Raw genomic sequence first — 15,481 nt, 5'->3', positions numbered from 1 at the left:
AGGAGGGGGGGGGAAGCAGGAGCTACCTGCTCTGCGGCTGGCCGCTGGGCGCCGGGATCAGGGGGAGGGGTCTCTCTCACACACTCGAAGGGAGCGAAAGCTGGTCGAGCGCGAGAAGGATGGCGGCGGGGAGGTGTATGTGGAGGGGAGCCGGGGCAGCGCGAGGGGGAGGGGGAGGAGGAGGAGAAGAAGAAGAATACCGGGTCCGAATGGCGGGGGCGAGTGTAGGGCCGGCGAAAAATGCCCGAGATCAAGGCGGCGCGAAGGAGGGCACCCGCCCAGCTAGTCACCTTCGGACGCGAGCAGGGGGGGGGGGGGGGGGGGCAATCTGGCTGTGCAGGCATGAAAGCCGGCCGCCGGCGCGGGGAAGTGATGGCCAAAGGGAGCTGGCTCGCGCCAAATGTGCGCTCATTTGCCGAATGGGCCGGGCGCGAGGGGGCGCGGAGCGGCGACGCACACCGGCATGTCCGAGCCGCGGTGGGGGCCATTTTTTGACGCTGCGCCTCCAGGGTCGGGCGTGTTGAGGCCCCGGCCCCATCACAGAGATACACAACACACGCCGCACATGCGTGTCTTGTACACATACACACACACACACACACTGGCAGCGGGGAAGGGGCGGGGGGGGGGGGGCGTATTTGGCGGGCAGACGCCAATTCCCCTAGGATGCCGCACTCCGGCGCCGGCTCAGAACAGGTCAGGCTGAGCTGCCGTATCACGTTTCCCCTCCGTCGGCAGTGGCGCCGGGGCCGGCCGTTGGCAGGCAGCCCGCGGCGGACGAACGCGAATGCGCGCGCCACTTGTGTGTGAAATTGGCTGCCGGAGGGGCCAGCGGATCGGCGTCTCACATTGCCCCCGGGGGCTTGGCCCGGCCGGGCCCACTGCCCCCACCCGCCCACCCCCGCTCGCCCGGCGATCTGAGGCCCGGCCCCCGGGACCCCGGGAGCCATCCGCTCGGGCGATCGGACTAAGATCGATCCCATCCCCGCCGGCGGCCGGCGGCCGGCGGCCGGCGGCCCTCGCACCGGGCGTCGCATGCGCCGGCCGTCATTCAAGCATGCGTCTCGGCTTGTGTGGAACCCCAGTGCCGACACCCTGCCCCCTCCCCCCCCCCCTCCCCCTCCTAGCTTTGCCACACCTCCCACATGCCCTCCTCGTTGCTCCCCTTTCGCTTCCTTCGATGATGCCCGACACGCCGCCCCCCCTCGGCGGGGCGCTACCTTCCCGGCCGCCGCCGCCGCCGCCGCCGCCGCCGCCGGCCGGGGAGGGGGCTGACCGTGGTGGCAATGCCGCCTGGGCACGGCAGGTCCTGGCCTCTCCTCGGTTCAGCCGCTTTCGACTGGTCATACACCTGGACATGGACTGCTACTTTGCCGTACGTTTGCGCCGCGCTGCCTCAGCTCTGCCCCGGCGCCGTGCGCCTCGCCCTCACACCAAGTGCCCCCTTCGCAGCAAATTGAGGCCAAGCGACTGAACCTCTCGCCGGATGTGCCGCTCGGTGCGTGGGCCTCTGCTGCGGCCGTCGCTCTCCCCCTCCGTGTCTCTTTTTTTTTCCCCCCCTGCCTCTCCCCTTCATCCGGGAGCTGGCCCCTTTTGTCCCTGCCTCCTCGGCCTCCCCCCCTGCAGACGACGGGCGGGGCGTGTCCGCCCACCTCTGACACCGGAACCAGCCGTGCGCCAGTACCACGGACTGCTGGCATCGAACTACGCGGCACGAGCCTTCGGCATCACGCGCAGTACCACGGCCCAGGAAGCCAAACGCCTGTGCCCGGGAATTGCCCTGCCCCATGCACCCCTGTGGCGCAGCAACACCAGCCCCTTCCAATCGTCAGATGCCAATGCCGCCGGGCGCTGCCGGGCCGACTGCACCGACTGCGACACGGCCTTCTTCCCGTCGGACCCGGTGACCGAGCCCGGCCCGCCGGGGTCGCCGTATGCCACGCTGGTGGCCGGGGTCGGGCCATCTCGAGACACCCAGCGCCGGCATGCGGCCGATGTGGCGGCCGGCCGCGCCCAGCCATATACCCCGGCAGATGCGCCCCTTCTCGAGCGCCTAGCCGAGGAGGAGATCTCCGCCAACCGGTACCAGTGCCGAGTGCACCTGGAGCACTACCGGGCCGAGGGCCGGCGGCTGATCAATCTGCTCAATCGCTTTGGTGACGTTGTTGGTACGTGGCGCACAAGGGTCGGCCCTCCCATCTTTTGCGTGCCCATGCCCGTGTGTGTGTGTGTGTGTATTTTTATCTCTCTCTCTCTCTCTCTCCTTCTCTCTGCGTCGGCAGGTCAAGCACATTGGGTTGGTCTGACATGGATGATCTTTCGGGCGGCAAAGAGAAGTGCAGCATTGACGAGGCGTGCTTGGATGTCACGCACCGGATCCTGGTTGAGGCCATTGATCAGCTCGGTCGCGCGCCCTTCATCGCGGCCATGCAATCATCGACGCCCTACTCCGGGGCTCGGCTCCCGGTGGACTGGACACTGGTCGGCGAGTGCATCGGCCTGCCTCAAGCCGTCCCGGGCGCCGCCCCCGATGCAGGTCCATCCCTGGTGGCGCTGGAGGACGTGCTCCTCCACCGGGCGGCCCTGCTTGGGCAGGAGATCCGCGCGGCCGTCCGCTCGGAGCTCGGCCTGACCGCCTCCACCGGCGTGGCGCACAACAAGCTGCTGGCCAAGTTGGCCACCTCTTGGCGGAAGCCGGACGGCCAGTCGGTTGTCCGGGCCAGCCCGGGCAGTGGCGGCGCCCAGCCTGCAGATGGCCACCTGGCAGAGCTCGGCGAGGTGGATCCGGAAACCCCGGGGCCCGATGTCCCCGGGCAATCGGCAGTGCAGTATGTCCTCCGGCGATCGGAGCTCAAGTCCATCCGAGCGCTTGGCGGGAAGCTGGGCATGGCCCTGCAAGCGCTGTTCGGCGTGCGGGTGGCCTCCGATGCGTGGGCCCTCAGTCGGGCGGATCTTCGGGCGGCTCTGGTTGCCAGCGACGATCGGATGCATGGCGGTGGGGAGTCCGATGATGAGGGCCCTGGTGGTCATGAGGTCGACCGGAAGGGGAATGCATCCACCGGCGGTGGCCCGGGCATGGGCGAGGCAGCCATCCAGGACCGGGTGTCTTGGCTGTGGGCTCTTCTTCGGGGCCGGTGCACAGAGGTTGGTGCGTACTTGCGTCCATGGGGCCTGCCTGTGTGTGTGTGTGTGTGTGTGTGACAGAGAGAGAGGGGGGGGGGGAGGAGAAGGGAAAAGGCACATCCAAAGGGAAACCCATGAAATGGCCCACCGGGCTCGGGCGGGCCCCATCCGCCTGGGGCATGCCCAGTCTAACCATCCGCCCCTGCTGCCTCTGCTTGGCAGTCAGGTCCAAGAGGCTGCTTTCCTCCCTGACAGCCTCGCGTCATTTGCGCCCGCCCATCCTGAATGCCATCGTGCAGGACCGATGGCAGCGTCTGTTGTCAAGTGACCTTTCACGGCGGATATGCGTCGAGCTGCGCGAGCATACCCGCTGGCCACGGGCCTTTTCGGTGCGTGTCTCCCGCCCCTCTGTCTGCATGTGTGCCTGCTTGTCGGTGTCCTCGCCTCTTCGCGACAAGCGGGACCCCCTCCTCTGACCAGAGTCTCCAGGTGGCCTTTGCTCTTGAGGGTGTTGGGCCTCTTTTTCGTCGGTCGGTCCCCTTCCCTCATGCGCCGATGTCGATGCTGCGCCTGCTGCTGGGTGCAAAGCACAGCTCGGATGCCGAGAAGGCGGCTGGGGAGGAGAAGCTCCCGGAGGAGCATTTGTCGCTCACCTCGGTTCAGCTCAACCGCGAGCTCTTCCTGATTATCGAGCCGATCGTCCGGCGGCTAACGCAGGAGCTCTTCCACAAGGTTCGCCACCAAACCGCCCCTCTACCCCCCTGGTCTTTTCTTCCCTGTCTCTTTCGACCGACCTGGCGTATGCCTCGCGCACCCTCTGCATGACTGACATCTATTTTCCCTTCTACCTCTCTCCCTTCTACCTCTCTCCCTTCTACCTCTCTCCCTCCTCTCTCCTTCTCCTTCTTCTCTCCTTCCCCTCTCCCTCCCCCCTCCCTCTCATCCTCCCCTTCCTTTGCCCTCCCTGTGCCTGTCTATCTCCATCTATCTCTCCGATGATCCACCACCCTGCAACTCCATCCCCCCCCCCTTCGGCAGTTCAAAAAGCTCTTCCCCTGCACCTTCATGGCTCTTGGAGTGACCAACTTCGCTCCGCTAACGGCCTTGTCCGAGTCGCCGGCGGTGCTCCTGTGCGCCGTGCCGGTGGACGAGCTGCCGGAGGACAGCAGCTTCTTCCTGGATGTCAATGCCGCCCCGGCAACACCTCGCAGCATGGCCGCCATGGCAGCCGACTCCCCGCCATCATCCCACCCCGCGGCCGTGGCGCCTGCTCCCGGGCAGACAACCCTCCAGCAATTCTACACCAGGCCCGGCGCCGAGGGCACATCCTCGGCGTTGGACTTGTACTCGGTCCCGGGGCCGGGGACGCCGCCGTCGTCGCTTCCCCCGGTGGCGCCGGGCGCCTCGACACCACGCCAGGCGGGGAGCAGGCGCCCCGGGGTCTCGCTGGCCGAGACGCCCGGGAGCCGATCCCCGGCCAGGCGCAGTCTGGTGGCCTCCCCGGGCCGGCGAGGAGCCCTCCGCCTCGGCGGCAGCGGCAGCGGCAGCGGCAGCAGGGCATCGCCCTCGGCGTCTCCGGCCTCATCGATGGCCTCACTCTTTGCCGCCCTGCCGGGGCCCGCCAAACCGGCGCCAGTCGACCTGACGCCAGCCCCACTATCCACACGCTTCGCCTCGTATGAGGACGTTCACCGGCCGCGGCCGCATTTGGTGGACCTGACACATGTGTTCAAGCCTCGGGGCTCGATCCTCAGCTACTTCAAGGCGGCCGACGACCAGCAAGGGGCCGCCCGGCTGGCGGCCGATCAGGCGCCAGCGCTGGATGCCACCCCCGGCGGGGGCCCGCCCCCGGCGTCGCCCAACAAACGTGCCCGCCTCGCGGACATTCCGCCGCCGGTGTCGCCACCGCCGCCCTCGGCGCCTGGCACGCCGCCTCCCCGAAACCCGGGGGAGTTCCCGCCGGCAGCCGCTAGCCCCTCCCCCCGGCCGGCGCAGTCCCTGTGGCAGGTATGCCCGGACTGCCAGCGCAATATCCCGGTGACCCAGATGCCGGAGCATGCGGACTGGCACCTTGCCATGAGGCTCTCGCTCTCTCCGCAGTGACCTTCCCCCCCCCCCCCCGGCGACCCGAGCACGGGAGGGGGTAACACCCCCTCGGGTGGGGACCAGGAGAGGCCGCACTGCAAAGTACACACCCACATAGACACGCCCGGGGGAGGAGGGGCAACACACGCTCGCGCACGCCGCGCGTGTGTTGCCCCTCCTCCCCCACTCTCTCTCTCTCCCCCCGGGAAAGACCAGGGCGAAATACAGCCTTCCTGCGCGCCCAAGAGCAGTTCTGCATGTCCAGGATGGTGACCGTTGCCGCCAACAAAGCTGCGCATGGCCGGAGGGGGGGCGCGGGGCGGGGGCGGGGCGGGGGGGGGGCTGCGCATTTTGGGGCCCTTCGGCTGGCGAATAGGACAACGGCCTGGCGCGATAATCGGCACTGGGTTAGACAGCGGCCGGAACTCTGCGCGGCGCGGGCTGCCAGTCGATCCGACCCGCCGGTTCTGATGCTTGGGGTTTATACTAACTCGGACTCTGCCAGGGCTTTAGGAGGTGTCCATTGGGGTCTTTCATGAACACCCTCCCCTTTCCGCCGGGACGGCGCGAGCCGCCAGCCCAAGCGGCCTGCAAAAGCACGCCCGGACACGCAAGACACGCTTTTTTTCTTTCGCCGAGATGCTCCTCCGGCCAGCGGACCGCGTCGACGACAATGGGGGGGAAAAAGGGCGCTCCTCCCTGCGGGGGCGGCCCGGGCCCGGGGGTGGCGGGGCTCTCGAGATGGCCCCCATGTGGTTGTCCCCGGCCCCCCCCCCCCCCCCCCCCCCCCGCGCCAGGGCCCAGGAAGAAAGAGGGGCCGTGTGGAATTCTTGACCGAGCGAACTCTTTCTCCGTAGCCCGGAGGGGGGAGGGGAAGTGTAGGCAAGGGTAACTGTTTGTCGGTGGACTTGGGTGAGTGCGCGCCCGTGAGTGCCTGCGAGGCCATCCGTGTGGGCTCTTAAAGTGCGGAATAAATAATGCTCCGAACATATTCTCGGAGGGGGCAGGCCAGGCGCTGTTTCTTCAGCTGTCCCTCCGCCTCGGGGGGGGGGGAGCGGGGAGGGCTGAATCGCTCGCGTATCATTCCTGCGCAGGGGCGGCAGGCAACCAAGGGCTCGTGGCCGCGCGGCCTTCCCCCCCCCCCCCCCCAGTCAAGCGGGGGACCGATCCGATAACTTGCGTCGCCGTAGCAGCCGCGGGCCGGGGCAAACTGTGCGGGCCGGGGCTGTATGTGTTCCCCCGGGGTGCCCACTCCGGACCCCCCTTGCTCTGGGGCTGCCCGCGCGAACTCCCGGCCCAGAAGGGGGGCGGGCGGAGGGCGGGGCGGACACCCAGCCAATGGAAAAGCGCGCCGGGCAGGTTCTCCGGGACTAGATCCCCATTGGTCCTCGTCCGGCTGGCGGCTCGCGGAGGCCTTCGCCCTGCCGCTTTTCTCGGCTGCCTGGCGGGGCGCATGCGGTCCACCCGGCCTTCAGCAGGGCCCGGCCCCCCCCCCCCCCCCGCCGGAGTTCGCCAACCACTGCCAGCCCAGCTGTACTTAAGCGAGGCACGCGCGCCGGCCGGGGGCTCATATCCCAGAAGGCTGCCCGGTGCCAGCCCCCCCCGCAGCGGCCAGTTGGGGCTGGTGCTGCCGTCCACTGGCTGCTACCCCGGCCACGCCAGCGGGGCGGCGGGGCACAACGGGCGAAGGGCGCAGCGCGGGGCCGGCACATTCGCGTACCGGCTCATGGCCCACTGGCCCAGCAGGTGGCGTCGCTCCCCTTGCCCCCCCCCCCCCCCCGATGCGTGCCTCACCCTGCCCACGTGTGCGCGGCGTCCTGCCCACGGGCGGCCCCGCCCGGCTAGCGGCCGGTGCTGCCCGACCGCCCCCCCCCCCCCCCCGGCCCTGGCGCTTCGTCCGCCCAGCCCCCCCCCCCCGCCTCGCCCCTGCCTCCCCCCTTGCCCCCCCCCCCCCCCCCGACCGGGCAACAGAACTGAGGTAGTGAGGTCGGGAGGGGGGTGTTCCTGTGAGCCATGCACCAGCTCGTTGTCCAGGGATGCGGCACCTGAGAGTGGTGTGCCCCGCTGCTCTCGTCCCGAACGCGGCGTCTCCCCCCCCTGGGCGCTTTGCGCCCCCGGCGCACAGACACATTGGGCCCTCCCCGTGCGCGAGAGGGCTGAATTTCTTCAGCACGCCCCCCAGCCTCCTGGTCCCCGAAGCCCGGGCATCAACCTGGTCGTGAGCACCTATCCTCCTCCTCCTTTCCTCCCTTACCCCCCCCCTGCCCCACGTCCTTTCCACTTGTCTCTCCCCCTCCCCCTCTTCTGCCCTATCGGTCCTTTTTTCGTTCCTCCCCCCATACGTCGCCTCGTCCCCCCCCGGAGAGAGCATCACAAAGAGAGGAGGTCTCGCCGCCCCCCGTCTTTCCTGCCGCCTTCCGACGCCCCGCGCCAGGTCCCCCCTGCCCCGCGGCCTGGAGTTCCTGAAAGCTACATCCTCCCCCTCCCCCCCTCCCCCTGGCTGTCTCTCTATCTTCCTTGGATATTGAGCTCCCCCCTCCTCGCCCAAACTCCCCCCTCCCCCCCCCCCCGCACGTTGCACTTGCTGTTTCCCGCCTTTCGTCGCGTGAATTCCGGCAGTCGCTCCCCGCACCTGTATGTTTCCCCGCACCCCCTCCCCCGCCCAGCCCCCGCCATCGCCCGGCCCCGCGCTTCCGGCCCCGCGCTTCCGGCCTCCTGCCACTCGCCTCCTCTAACCTGCCTGCCCTCTCGCATGATGTCGTGCTTCCCTTAGCTCTTTCCTTCTTGCACATCCCCAAGGAAACTCCTCAAGGCCCTGTAGCTTCCAGCGCTTCTTCCAGTAGTCAATAGCCATCATGTCCTCCGTGCGCAACTCCCCCCCTCCTTCTTTCTCTCTATCTCTGTCTCCCCTCGTCCTCGTCCGGCTTTCTCTCCTGACCCGTCTCCTTCTTCTGCCCCCCCCACCGGCCTTCCTGTCCCTCCCTTCTCTCTCTCCCCCCCCCGACAGAGCTCGTACACCTTCCCCTCCACCTGGGTCTTCTCTGTCCAGGACAGCAACGCCCGCCCGGAGCCGGCCGCCACCCCCCCGCCGGCCGCCGCCGCCGCCGGTGCCGGCGCCGCCCCGGCCGCCCCCAGCGCCGATACCTGGACCGATTCCATCATCGACTGTGGCAACATCACGACCGTGCGCCTCCCCCCTCTCTCTCTCTCTCTCTACCTCTCCTCCTACACCCCTGCACGCGCACGCCCGGCGCCCTGCCCATCTCGCCCGGGCGCTTCCCATCCCTCTCCTCCCCCACACGCGCCATCCCCCTCCCTGGCAGCCGCACCTCTCTCTCTGTGGCCCGCCCGCCCTCGCTCGCCCGCCCGCCACCCTGGCACCCGCGCGCGCCCTCTCTCCCTCCCTCTGACACGCACCCGCGCGCGCCCCCTCCCCATGGCCCATCACCCCCTTCCCTCCCCGCAGATCGAGGACTTCTGGTCGATCTTCAACAACATCCACACCCCCTCGTCGTTCGCCAGCTCGACCGACTCCTTTACTTACTACATCTTCCGCGACGGGTACAAGCCCGCCTGGGAGGACTCGGCCTTCTGCAATGGCGGTCGCTTCCGCGTGTCGGACAACCTGCCGGACGCCAAGTGGTTCGAGATGATCCTGGCCGTGCTGACCGAGAGTCTCCTTGCGGGCAAGGACGACTCGATCAAGAACCAGATCAACGGCCTGGTCTTCCGCCTGGGGAACCGCCCCCGGTGCGACATCTGGATCTCCGACTCGGCCGCCTCCACGCCCATCCTTCAGTCCTTCCCCCAGTGGTTCACCGGGAAAAACTTCGAGTATTCCTCCTTCAGCGCCATCTCCAATCGCTCGGCCTCGCGCTCTTCGCGTGGTAGCTCCTCCAGTGGTGGCACCCGGCCTCGCCGGACGACGGGCTCCGGCTCCGGCGCCGGTGGCTCTTCCGCCCCGGGCTCGGCCTCCGGGTCGCCTGCTCTCGGCCCGATGTCCAACTCCGGCGGCCATGGCGGTGCCGGGTCCTCCGGCGGTGCCTCGCTCTCTTCCTCCACGGGCTCCGGTGGCCCGCGCCGCACCTCCGGCTCCGGCGGCCATCGCTCCGGCGGCTCCGGCGGCCACCGCTCCTCGTCGAACCCCTCCTCCTCTGATCCGGCCACTGCCTCCTCGGCCGCGGCTGCGCACCCCTACGGCAGCGGCTCCTCCGGCCGCCAGGCTTCCTCCTCGTCTTCCTCCGGCGGTGGCAGCGGCTCCAGCAGCGGCGGCGGCCGGAACTTCCCCTCCGGTGGCTCTTCGCGCTCTGGCGGCTCCTCGCGTTCCGGCGGCTCTTCGCGCTCCGGCAACAGCGGCAGTGGCACCTCGTCCTGGACTTCCGGCCGCGGCAGCAGCACCGGCGCCGGTGCTCCGCCTGCTGGTGGCAACTGATGAGTAACAGCGGCACATTTTCCCCCGGTGATGATGATGTTGGTGATATGATGATGGGGTGTGCCCACGTGTGGATGCGTGTGTCAAATGGCTGACGGGGTCGAGGGAAGCGTGTGCACACCATATGTGCGCCGCTCCGCACGCACGCACGTACACACACACACACACACGTACCCGCCTGAACGCCTGCACGTGCGCCATGCGGTGCACCGGGCACAGGGGGTCACCTCTCTCCGCCCGTGTGGCCCCCTCTCCCCCTCACTGTCCCATCGCCAGGAGAAAGTCCTCCTCTCCCCCACTGCGACTCCTCTCTTCCGCCCCTTCACACGAGTGGTCGAGATGTGTGGGAGGGTATCCCGCCTGTTGTCTCCCCCCCTTCCTCCCCTGTGCACTCTGGCGCCTGCGTGCGCGCCAATGCAAGGGTCGTCCTCTCCTCCCTCCGCCGCCCCCCCCCCCTCCCTGCATCCCCTCCACCTTCCCCCCCCCACTGCACATTTGGATGTGTGCATGTGCGTGCGTGCGTGTGTGTGTGTGTGTGTGTGTGCGTATGCGCGCAGGTGGCGCGCATTCATTCACTCACACACACACACACGGCGGCCGCGTGTGGGTGTGTGTGGGGCCCTGCTATATCACTCTCTGCTCCTCCTCTCCCTCTGCCTCTGCGCCAGCTGGAGAGAGGCACTGAGACAGCGCCGGGGGGAGACCGACGCACCACCCTTCCCCCCTTCCCTTCCGTCCACCTCCCCTCTTTCCTTCCTCCCACACTCCCCCCGCCCTCACCCCCGACCAGAGAGACAGGCGTTCTCCCCTCCCCCTCGCCACTCGTTCTTGTACCTCCCTCCTCCCCCTTCCCCTTCGCCATTGTCACCGCGCGTCCGTGCACGTGCGGTCCCTCCCCCTCCCCCGCCGATGCGCCGCGCACGTTCACATATTTCCCCTTCTGTGCCTCTCCTCGAACCACCCCCCTTTTCCTTCCCCTCTCCCCTCCCTTTTCCCGCCCATGCACTTGTGATTAGATTCGGCCCTTTACTATACAATCCCCCCATGTATCTCGTTTCGGCCGGTGCCTCGTTCCCGCTTTTTGTCTTTCTGCCATCGCGCCCCTTCTTTTGGCTTGACCTCATTTTGTGGCTCCGATGCGCAGCCAGGCGGATCGGGGGCCCACACTGTTCCAGGGGGGGGGGGGGAGCCGGGCGCGCTCAACCGAGGAGTGAGTACCAGAGCCAGGCCGGCGAGGAGGGGGGCGGCGGCGCGGGGGCCAGAAAGGTGGGCTCGGCTGGGGGCTGATCGCGGGCTCGCTTGCGTGTACCCTGGCATTCGCGCCTGGCCAGAGAGGCTTTCGCAAGTCCTGGACAGGGGGGCGGGGAGGCAGGCGGGCGCGCCGGGGGAGGCCGGGCCCGGGTGCATGCGCTTTTGTCGACCGCCCGCGGCGTGGTGTTCCGCGCATTCTTCCCAGCTCGGCCGCCGTATGTGCCAAGTGTGTGGGCGCATGCGGCGAGGCACAACAGCGGCCCCGGGGCACGGGGGGGGGGGGGGGGCGGGGACGACCATCCGCCGGCCTGCATGCACAGGGGCGCATGTGACCCGAGTGCCAATATGACGATGGGAAAACACCATTTACCGAAAGTGCCGTTGGTTCGCCCGACCGCCGCAAATAGCGCCTCGTTTGCGGTCCCGGCTAACGCGCGTGGTGTGCGGTGGTGCCAGCCCACCGGTCCTCCGGGGGCTGTTCCCTGCTGGCGCTTCGCGCCCGGGGAGGGGCGGGGGCGGGGCCTGTGCAGGGCTCGCACCGACGGGGCTGGAAAATGAGGCCTTTTATGGTGTCGAATGGCGACTCTTTCTCAGACAAGCAACCTCTCGTGGCCCAGACCTGGGGGGGAGGGGGGCCGTTGCGATCGGCTGCAGCCAGCCCCCTTCCCCGAGGGAGCCCCCTACTCTTGGGGAGTCTCCCTGATGGGAAGGGGGCGGGGGGGGGGGGGACACGGGCAGGGGCGGGGCGTCCCGCGGCGTAGCCGGCACAGAACCCTGCCCGGGCGCGAGGTACCCACGGAGCACGCGGGACCCTGGGCGCTGGTACCAAAGGCCTGTTGCCTGCCGCGCGTCGCTGCCGGGCCCCGGGGTCCGGGTCGGACAGAGCGGCTGGGGGCTCTGGGGGGGGGGGGGGGGGGGGGGGGGGGGGGGGGGGGGGGGGGGGGGGGGGGGGGGGGGGGGCATGCGCGATCTTCACGCCTCCCCCACGCGAAAATGGGCCTTCCTCATCAAGGGGTAAAAAAAAAGGCTCGTCGCTGGCCGTTGGCCCAGTGCCGGATGACTGTGCGCTCGCGTGGGGCAGGCTCAGAACCGCGGCCGGCCTCCCCGCATGTTCTGGCCCTCGGCTGGCGGCTCTTCCGTCACACGGCCCTGCCGCCGCCGCCGCCACCGCCGCTGCCGCCGCCGCCGCCGCCGCTGCTGCTACCGGTGTTGGCGTTGTTGTCATTATTTTCCCAGCCGGCCCGAGGGATCGGCCTTCTCGCGCCCCGGCCAGGCCGGAGGCGGACGGGCCGGCGCCGATCGCCCGCGAGCCCCAGGTCCCGAGCCAGATCTCAAAAGGGCCAGCCCTGAAAAACGCTGGCGCCTCCACCATCCGACTCCAACATGTTCCCCAGCCCGGCTCAGCTCCTTTTCCCTCCCTACCTCCTTGCCCCCTTCTATCCTCCTCCTCTCCCTCCCTCTGTCACTTTTGCCTCCTCGCATGTAGTTTGGCCAAATGGGTAACGCACATTCGTCTGCCATCAAGCGGGCCGCCATCACTGGGGAGCTTGATCTCAGGTACCTCGTGGCCGGCCAGTGGGTGCTTTTCTTGCCGGCCCTCCCCATGCGGGGTTGCTCACCTGTCCATTTGCCCGCCCTCCCGCTCCATCGGCCCCTCGCCTCGCCTGCAGCTACAGCGATCTGAAGACGCTCCCGACAGCCATCTACCGTCTGGATCAGCTGGAGAAGCTGGTCCTTGCGGGGAATCAGATCACCACGATTGACAATGACATCGGAAAAATGCTGCGCTTGCGCGTACTGCACCTGGACGGTGCGTGCCGGTGGCCGACCTCGGCCCCGCTTGTCCTCACCTGGCCTTGGCCCTGTGCGCGACCCAAATCCCAGCCTAACGCGCCCTCTCTCTCTCTCCCTCCCCCGATAGGCAACGCCCTCAAGGACCTGCCGCGGAATCTGTCCAGCTTGGCTGTCTGTCTGATGGATCTGAAAGTGTCCTTCAACCAGCTGACGCGCATTCCCTCGTGCATCTTTTCCCTGAACAACATCGTTGAGCTGGATCTCTCTTCAAACCAAATCCAGGAGATCCCCGAGGCCATTGGGGCACTATCCTCACTGAAGGTCCTCCGTGTGCATGGTAACCTGCTGACCGACCTGCCGTCGACGCTCTCAGACCTGCCGGTGCGCGTGTTACGGGGGGCATCTCCCCTTGCCGAGGGCATGTCACTCACCTTCCCTCCTGCGCCATCCCCTCGCGCGCGCGTGCGCACGCGTGCGCACATACATGCATTTATGCGTGCACTCTGCGCAGATCCGCGTCCTCGAGCTGAACAAGAACAAATTCGTCACCCTGCCGCCGGTCATCGGGCAGATGCGTTATGTGGAGACCCTGGACCTGAGCGAGGGCATCCTCGAGTCGTTAGACGTGCGCCCAATCTGGCGGGCCTTCTCCTGCCTCTTCCTCCTCACCTCGCCCCCAGGCGGAGCATGCGCGCCCGTGCCCGGCAAACACACCGACTTAACAGCCCCCCCTCCCCCCCCCCCATCTGCCCTCACACCGCCTCGGCGACCGGCGCTGTTGCGCTCCACCGTGCAGGAGGTGGTCCTGGAGAACCTGTCGCGTTTGGTCAATCTCCGGGAGCTGAACGTCAGGTGCGCGCCACGCTCGTGTGCCGCCATTCCCGCTGCGTCGCCCTCCACCCTGGCTCTCTCTCGCCCTCTCAGAGCACATACACATGCATTGCTCCCCTGTTTGCCTGGCGTCTCACCACCTGCCCTCTTGCCGTCTCTCAGCTCCAACAAGATTTGCATTGTCCCGGACATGCTGGCCGACCTATTCCGCCTGCGACTGGTGGACCTGTCAGACAACCCGGTCAAGCGGTTCGACGAGCGGGCGCGTCTCCTGCCCAACTTGCGTTTCAACTGGAACGACTGGCGTGGCGAGTGAGGCCCTGGCCTCCTGCCTCCCAACGGCGGCCATTGCGTTTGATCGGAGCCCCGGGCAGTCTCCCTCGTTTCTCTGCCTCTTTTTCTCTCTCTCTCTCTCTCTCTCTCCCGCCCACCTCTACCCCCCCTTCCTGCACACAATATAGCTAAATCGTGACCCCGGCATCTGTGCATTTTCCTCCCTCAGACAAAGGGGAAAGATATGGCTTCACCAGCGATGCGAAGTCGAAGAAAAAACAAAAAACAATGCAACGGCCACCCCCCTGGCGGGGCGGGGCAAAAATCAAAAGAAAGTGTCCGAACCCAGGTTCGAACTGGGGACCTTTCGCGTGTGAGGCGAATGTGATAACCGACTACACCATTCGGACTTATGGGGGTGGTCGGAAAAGATCAACATATGCTCGCGTATTCCAGGATGCTCCGCATTCGCTGGCACCTTGGTTCTCTTGGCCGAGGCAGGGCATGGGGCGGCGGGACGGCAGGAAGGCAGCCACAGCCCCCGCCCCCGCCCCCGCCCCCCCCGTTGGGGCGCGCGTGCAACGCACGCACACGCGACGAGAGCGCATCCTCGTGCAAGATACAGGGAGGGTGTATTGTTGAGCGTGTGTGGTTATGCGTGTATGAAGAGAGGGAGGGAGAGAGGGAGGGGGAGGGAGGGAGAGGGAGGAGGCCCGTCGAGCCGCACATGAAGAGGTGACCAGCGCCCCTCCTCGAAGGGGGTGGGTCCCGGGCAAGACAGATGGAAGAGGCAACACGCCACGGGCGGGCATCGCGCGCCGCAGGGCAGTAGACGTGGCAGAGGAAGAGAGAAAGCCCCGAGGGGATCACAAGGACAAATAGGAAGCGATTGCAGCTGGTGGGGTAGCCTGCAACGTGGGGGCAGGGTGGATGCATCATGGGCAGGCGCACACGCGCACATGGACGCATGTGCAGGCGTGGGTAGACAGCAGCAGGTTATGGTCACTTGCCCGCGCGCTGGCGCATCTCATAGTTGTTCTCCTTCTGGCGGTTGCGGGCGCGCTCCTTCTCGCTCACAAGCTTGACCTTCTTCTTGCGCTTGCGAGCCGGGAGGATGCACGCAAGCAGGGCAGTCACCACGGCCATGACGCCCATCAGGCAGATGAGCGCATCGAACCCATGGCCCACGCCGCCCGAGAGGTTGGCCAGCTGGGTGTTGGCAATGCGCCCGGAGGCGGTGTCCCGCGCGTAGGACCCGAACACCCGCGCCCCGGCATGCGAGACCGCCTGGGCCCCGGCCACCAGGAGCCACGAGTGGAACAGCAGCGCCGAGGTCAGCGTCCGCCCGGGGCGAATGGAATGCACCGCGCCGAGGATCGATGACAGCCGGCCCAGCCGAACCGACCCATGGGCCAGGCACAGCAGCAGATGCAAGGCGAAGATGGCGTAGAAGGCCGGGCCCAGGAAGGGAACCTTGGAGAGCCCGGCAAAGACGGCATTCATGAAGGCCGATACGGGCTTCATGCCGAAGGTAACCGGCGCGAAGTACAACGCCAGATGCAGCAGCCAGAGGATGCTGAAGATGAACCCGATGATGGAAAGGGCGAGCTTGAAGAACTGTTGGGTGGTGGGCCATTTTTTTTTCGCCCCCGGTCAGATGGATGTCACGAAGGCGCGGGCTGTGTGTGCGCG

At 67.8% G+C, this 15,481-nt stretch overlaps 4 protein-coding genes and 1 non-coding gene across 5 annotated transcripts in view; 3 read left to right on the top strand and 2 right to left on the bottom strand.

Annotated features, from left to right (window-relative positions):
* Positions 1-1,293: 1,293 nt before the first annotated feature.
* On the top strand, positions 1,294-5,226 carry H696_03305 (hypothetical protein; the record flags this gene model as incomplete). The annotated part of the gene is made up of 7 exons (XM_009497163.1): positions 1,294-1,375; positions 1,453-1,498; positions 1,671-2,168; positions 2,333-3,148; positions 3,346-3,512; positions 3,613-3,855; positions 4,162-5,226. The coding sequence occupies exons 1-7, from the start codon at positions 1,358-1,360 to the stop codon at positions 5,224-5,226; spliced, it is 2,853 nt and encodes a 950-aa protein (XP_009495438.1). The 5' UTR covers positions 1,294-1,357.
* Positions 5,227-8,063: 2,837 nt separating this feature from the next.
* On the top strand, positions 8,064-9,640 carry H696_03304 (hypothetical protein; the record flags this gene model as incomplete). Its single annotated transcript, XM_009497162.1, has 3 exons — positions 8,064-8,072; positions 8,216-8,392; positions 8,675-9,640. 3 exons carry the CDS (start codon positions 8,064-8,066, stop codon positions 9,638-9,640), a joined length of 1,152 nt encoding a protein of 383 aa, XP_009495437.1.
* Positions 9,641-12,172: 2,532 nt separating this feature from the next.
* H696_03303 (hypothetical protein) lies at positions 12,173-13,932 on the top strand. The gene is made up of 6 exons (XM_009497161.1): positions 12,173-12,448; positions 12,562-12,701; positions 12,813-13,066; positions 13,197-13,310; positions 13,482-13,537; positions 13,679-13,932. The coding sequence occupies exons 1-6, from the start codon at positions 12,387-12,389 to the stop codon at positions 13,830-13,832; spliced, it is 780 nt and encodes a 259-aa protein (XP_009495436.1). The 5' UTR covers positions 12,173-12,386; the 3' UTR covers positions 13,833-13,932.
* A 193-nt stretch (positions 13,933-14,125) lies between these two features.
* H696_03302 lies at positions 14,126-14,199 on the bottom strand. Its single transcript has one exon. It is a non-coding gene; the product is annotated as a tRNA-Val (tRNA).
* A 203-nt stretch (positions 14,200-14,402) lies between these two features.
* H696_03301 (hypothetical protein) overlaps positions 14,403-15,481 on the bottom strand; it is a 2,719-nt gene continuing 1,640 nt past the window's right edge. Inside the window, exon 4 of the mRNA XM_009497160.1 lies at positions 14,403-15,406. Coding sequence (XP_009495435.1) covers positions 14,792-15,406 — 615 coding nt within the window. The 3' untranslated portion in view covers positions 14,403-14,791. The remainder of the gene's footprint in view (positions 15,407-15,481) is intronic.

Source organism: Fonticula alba (genome assembly GCF_000388065.1).
Source record: "Fonticula alba strain ATCC 38817 unplaced genomic scaffold supercont2.5, whole genome shotgun sequence".
In the NCBI taxonomy this organism is placed as follows: Eukaryota; order Rotosphaerida; family Fonticulaceae; genus Fonticula; species Fonticula alba.
This window is presented reverse-complemented; position numbering and strand designations above follow the sequence as displayed.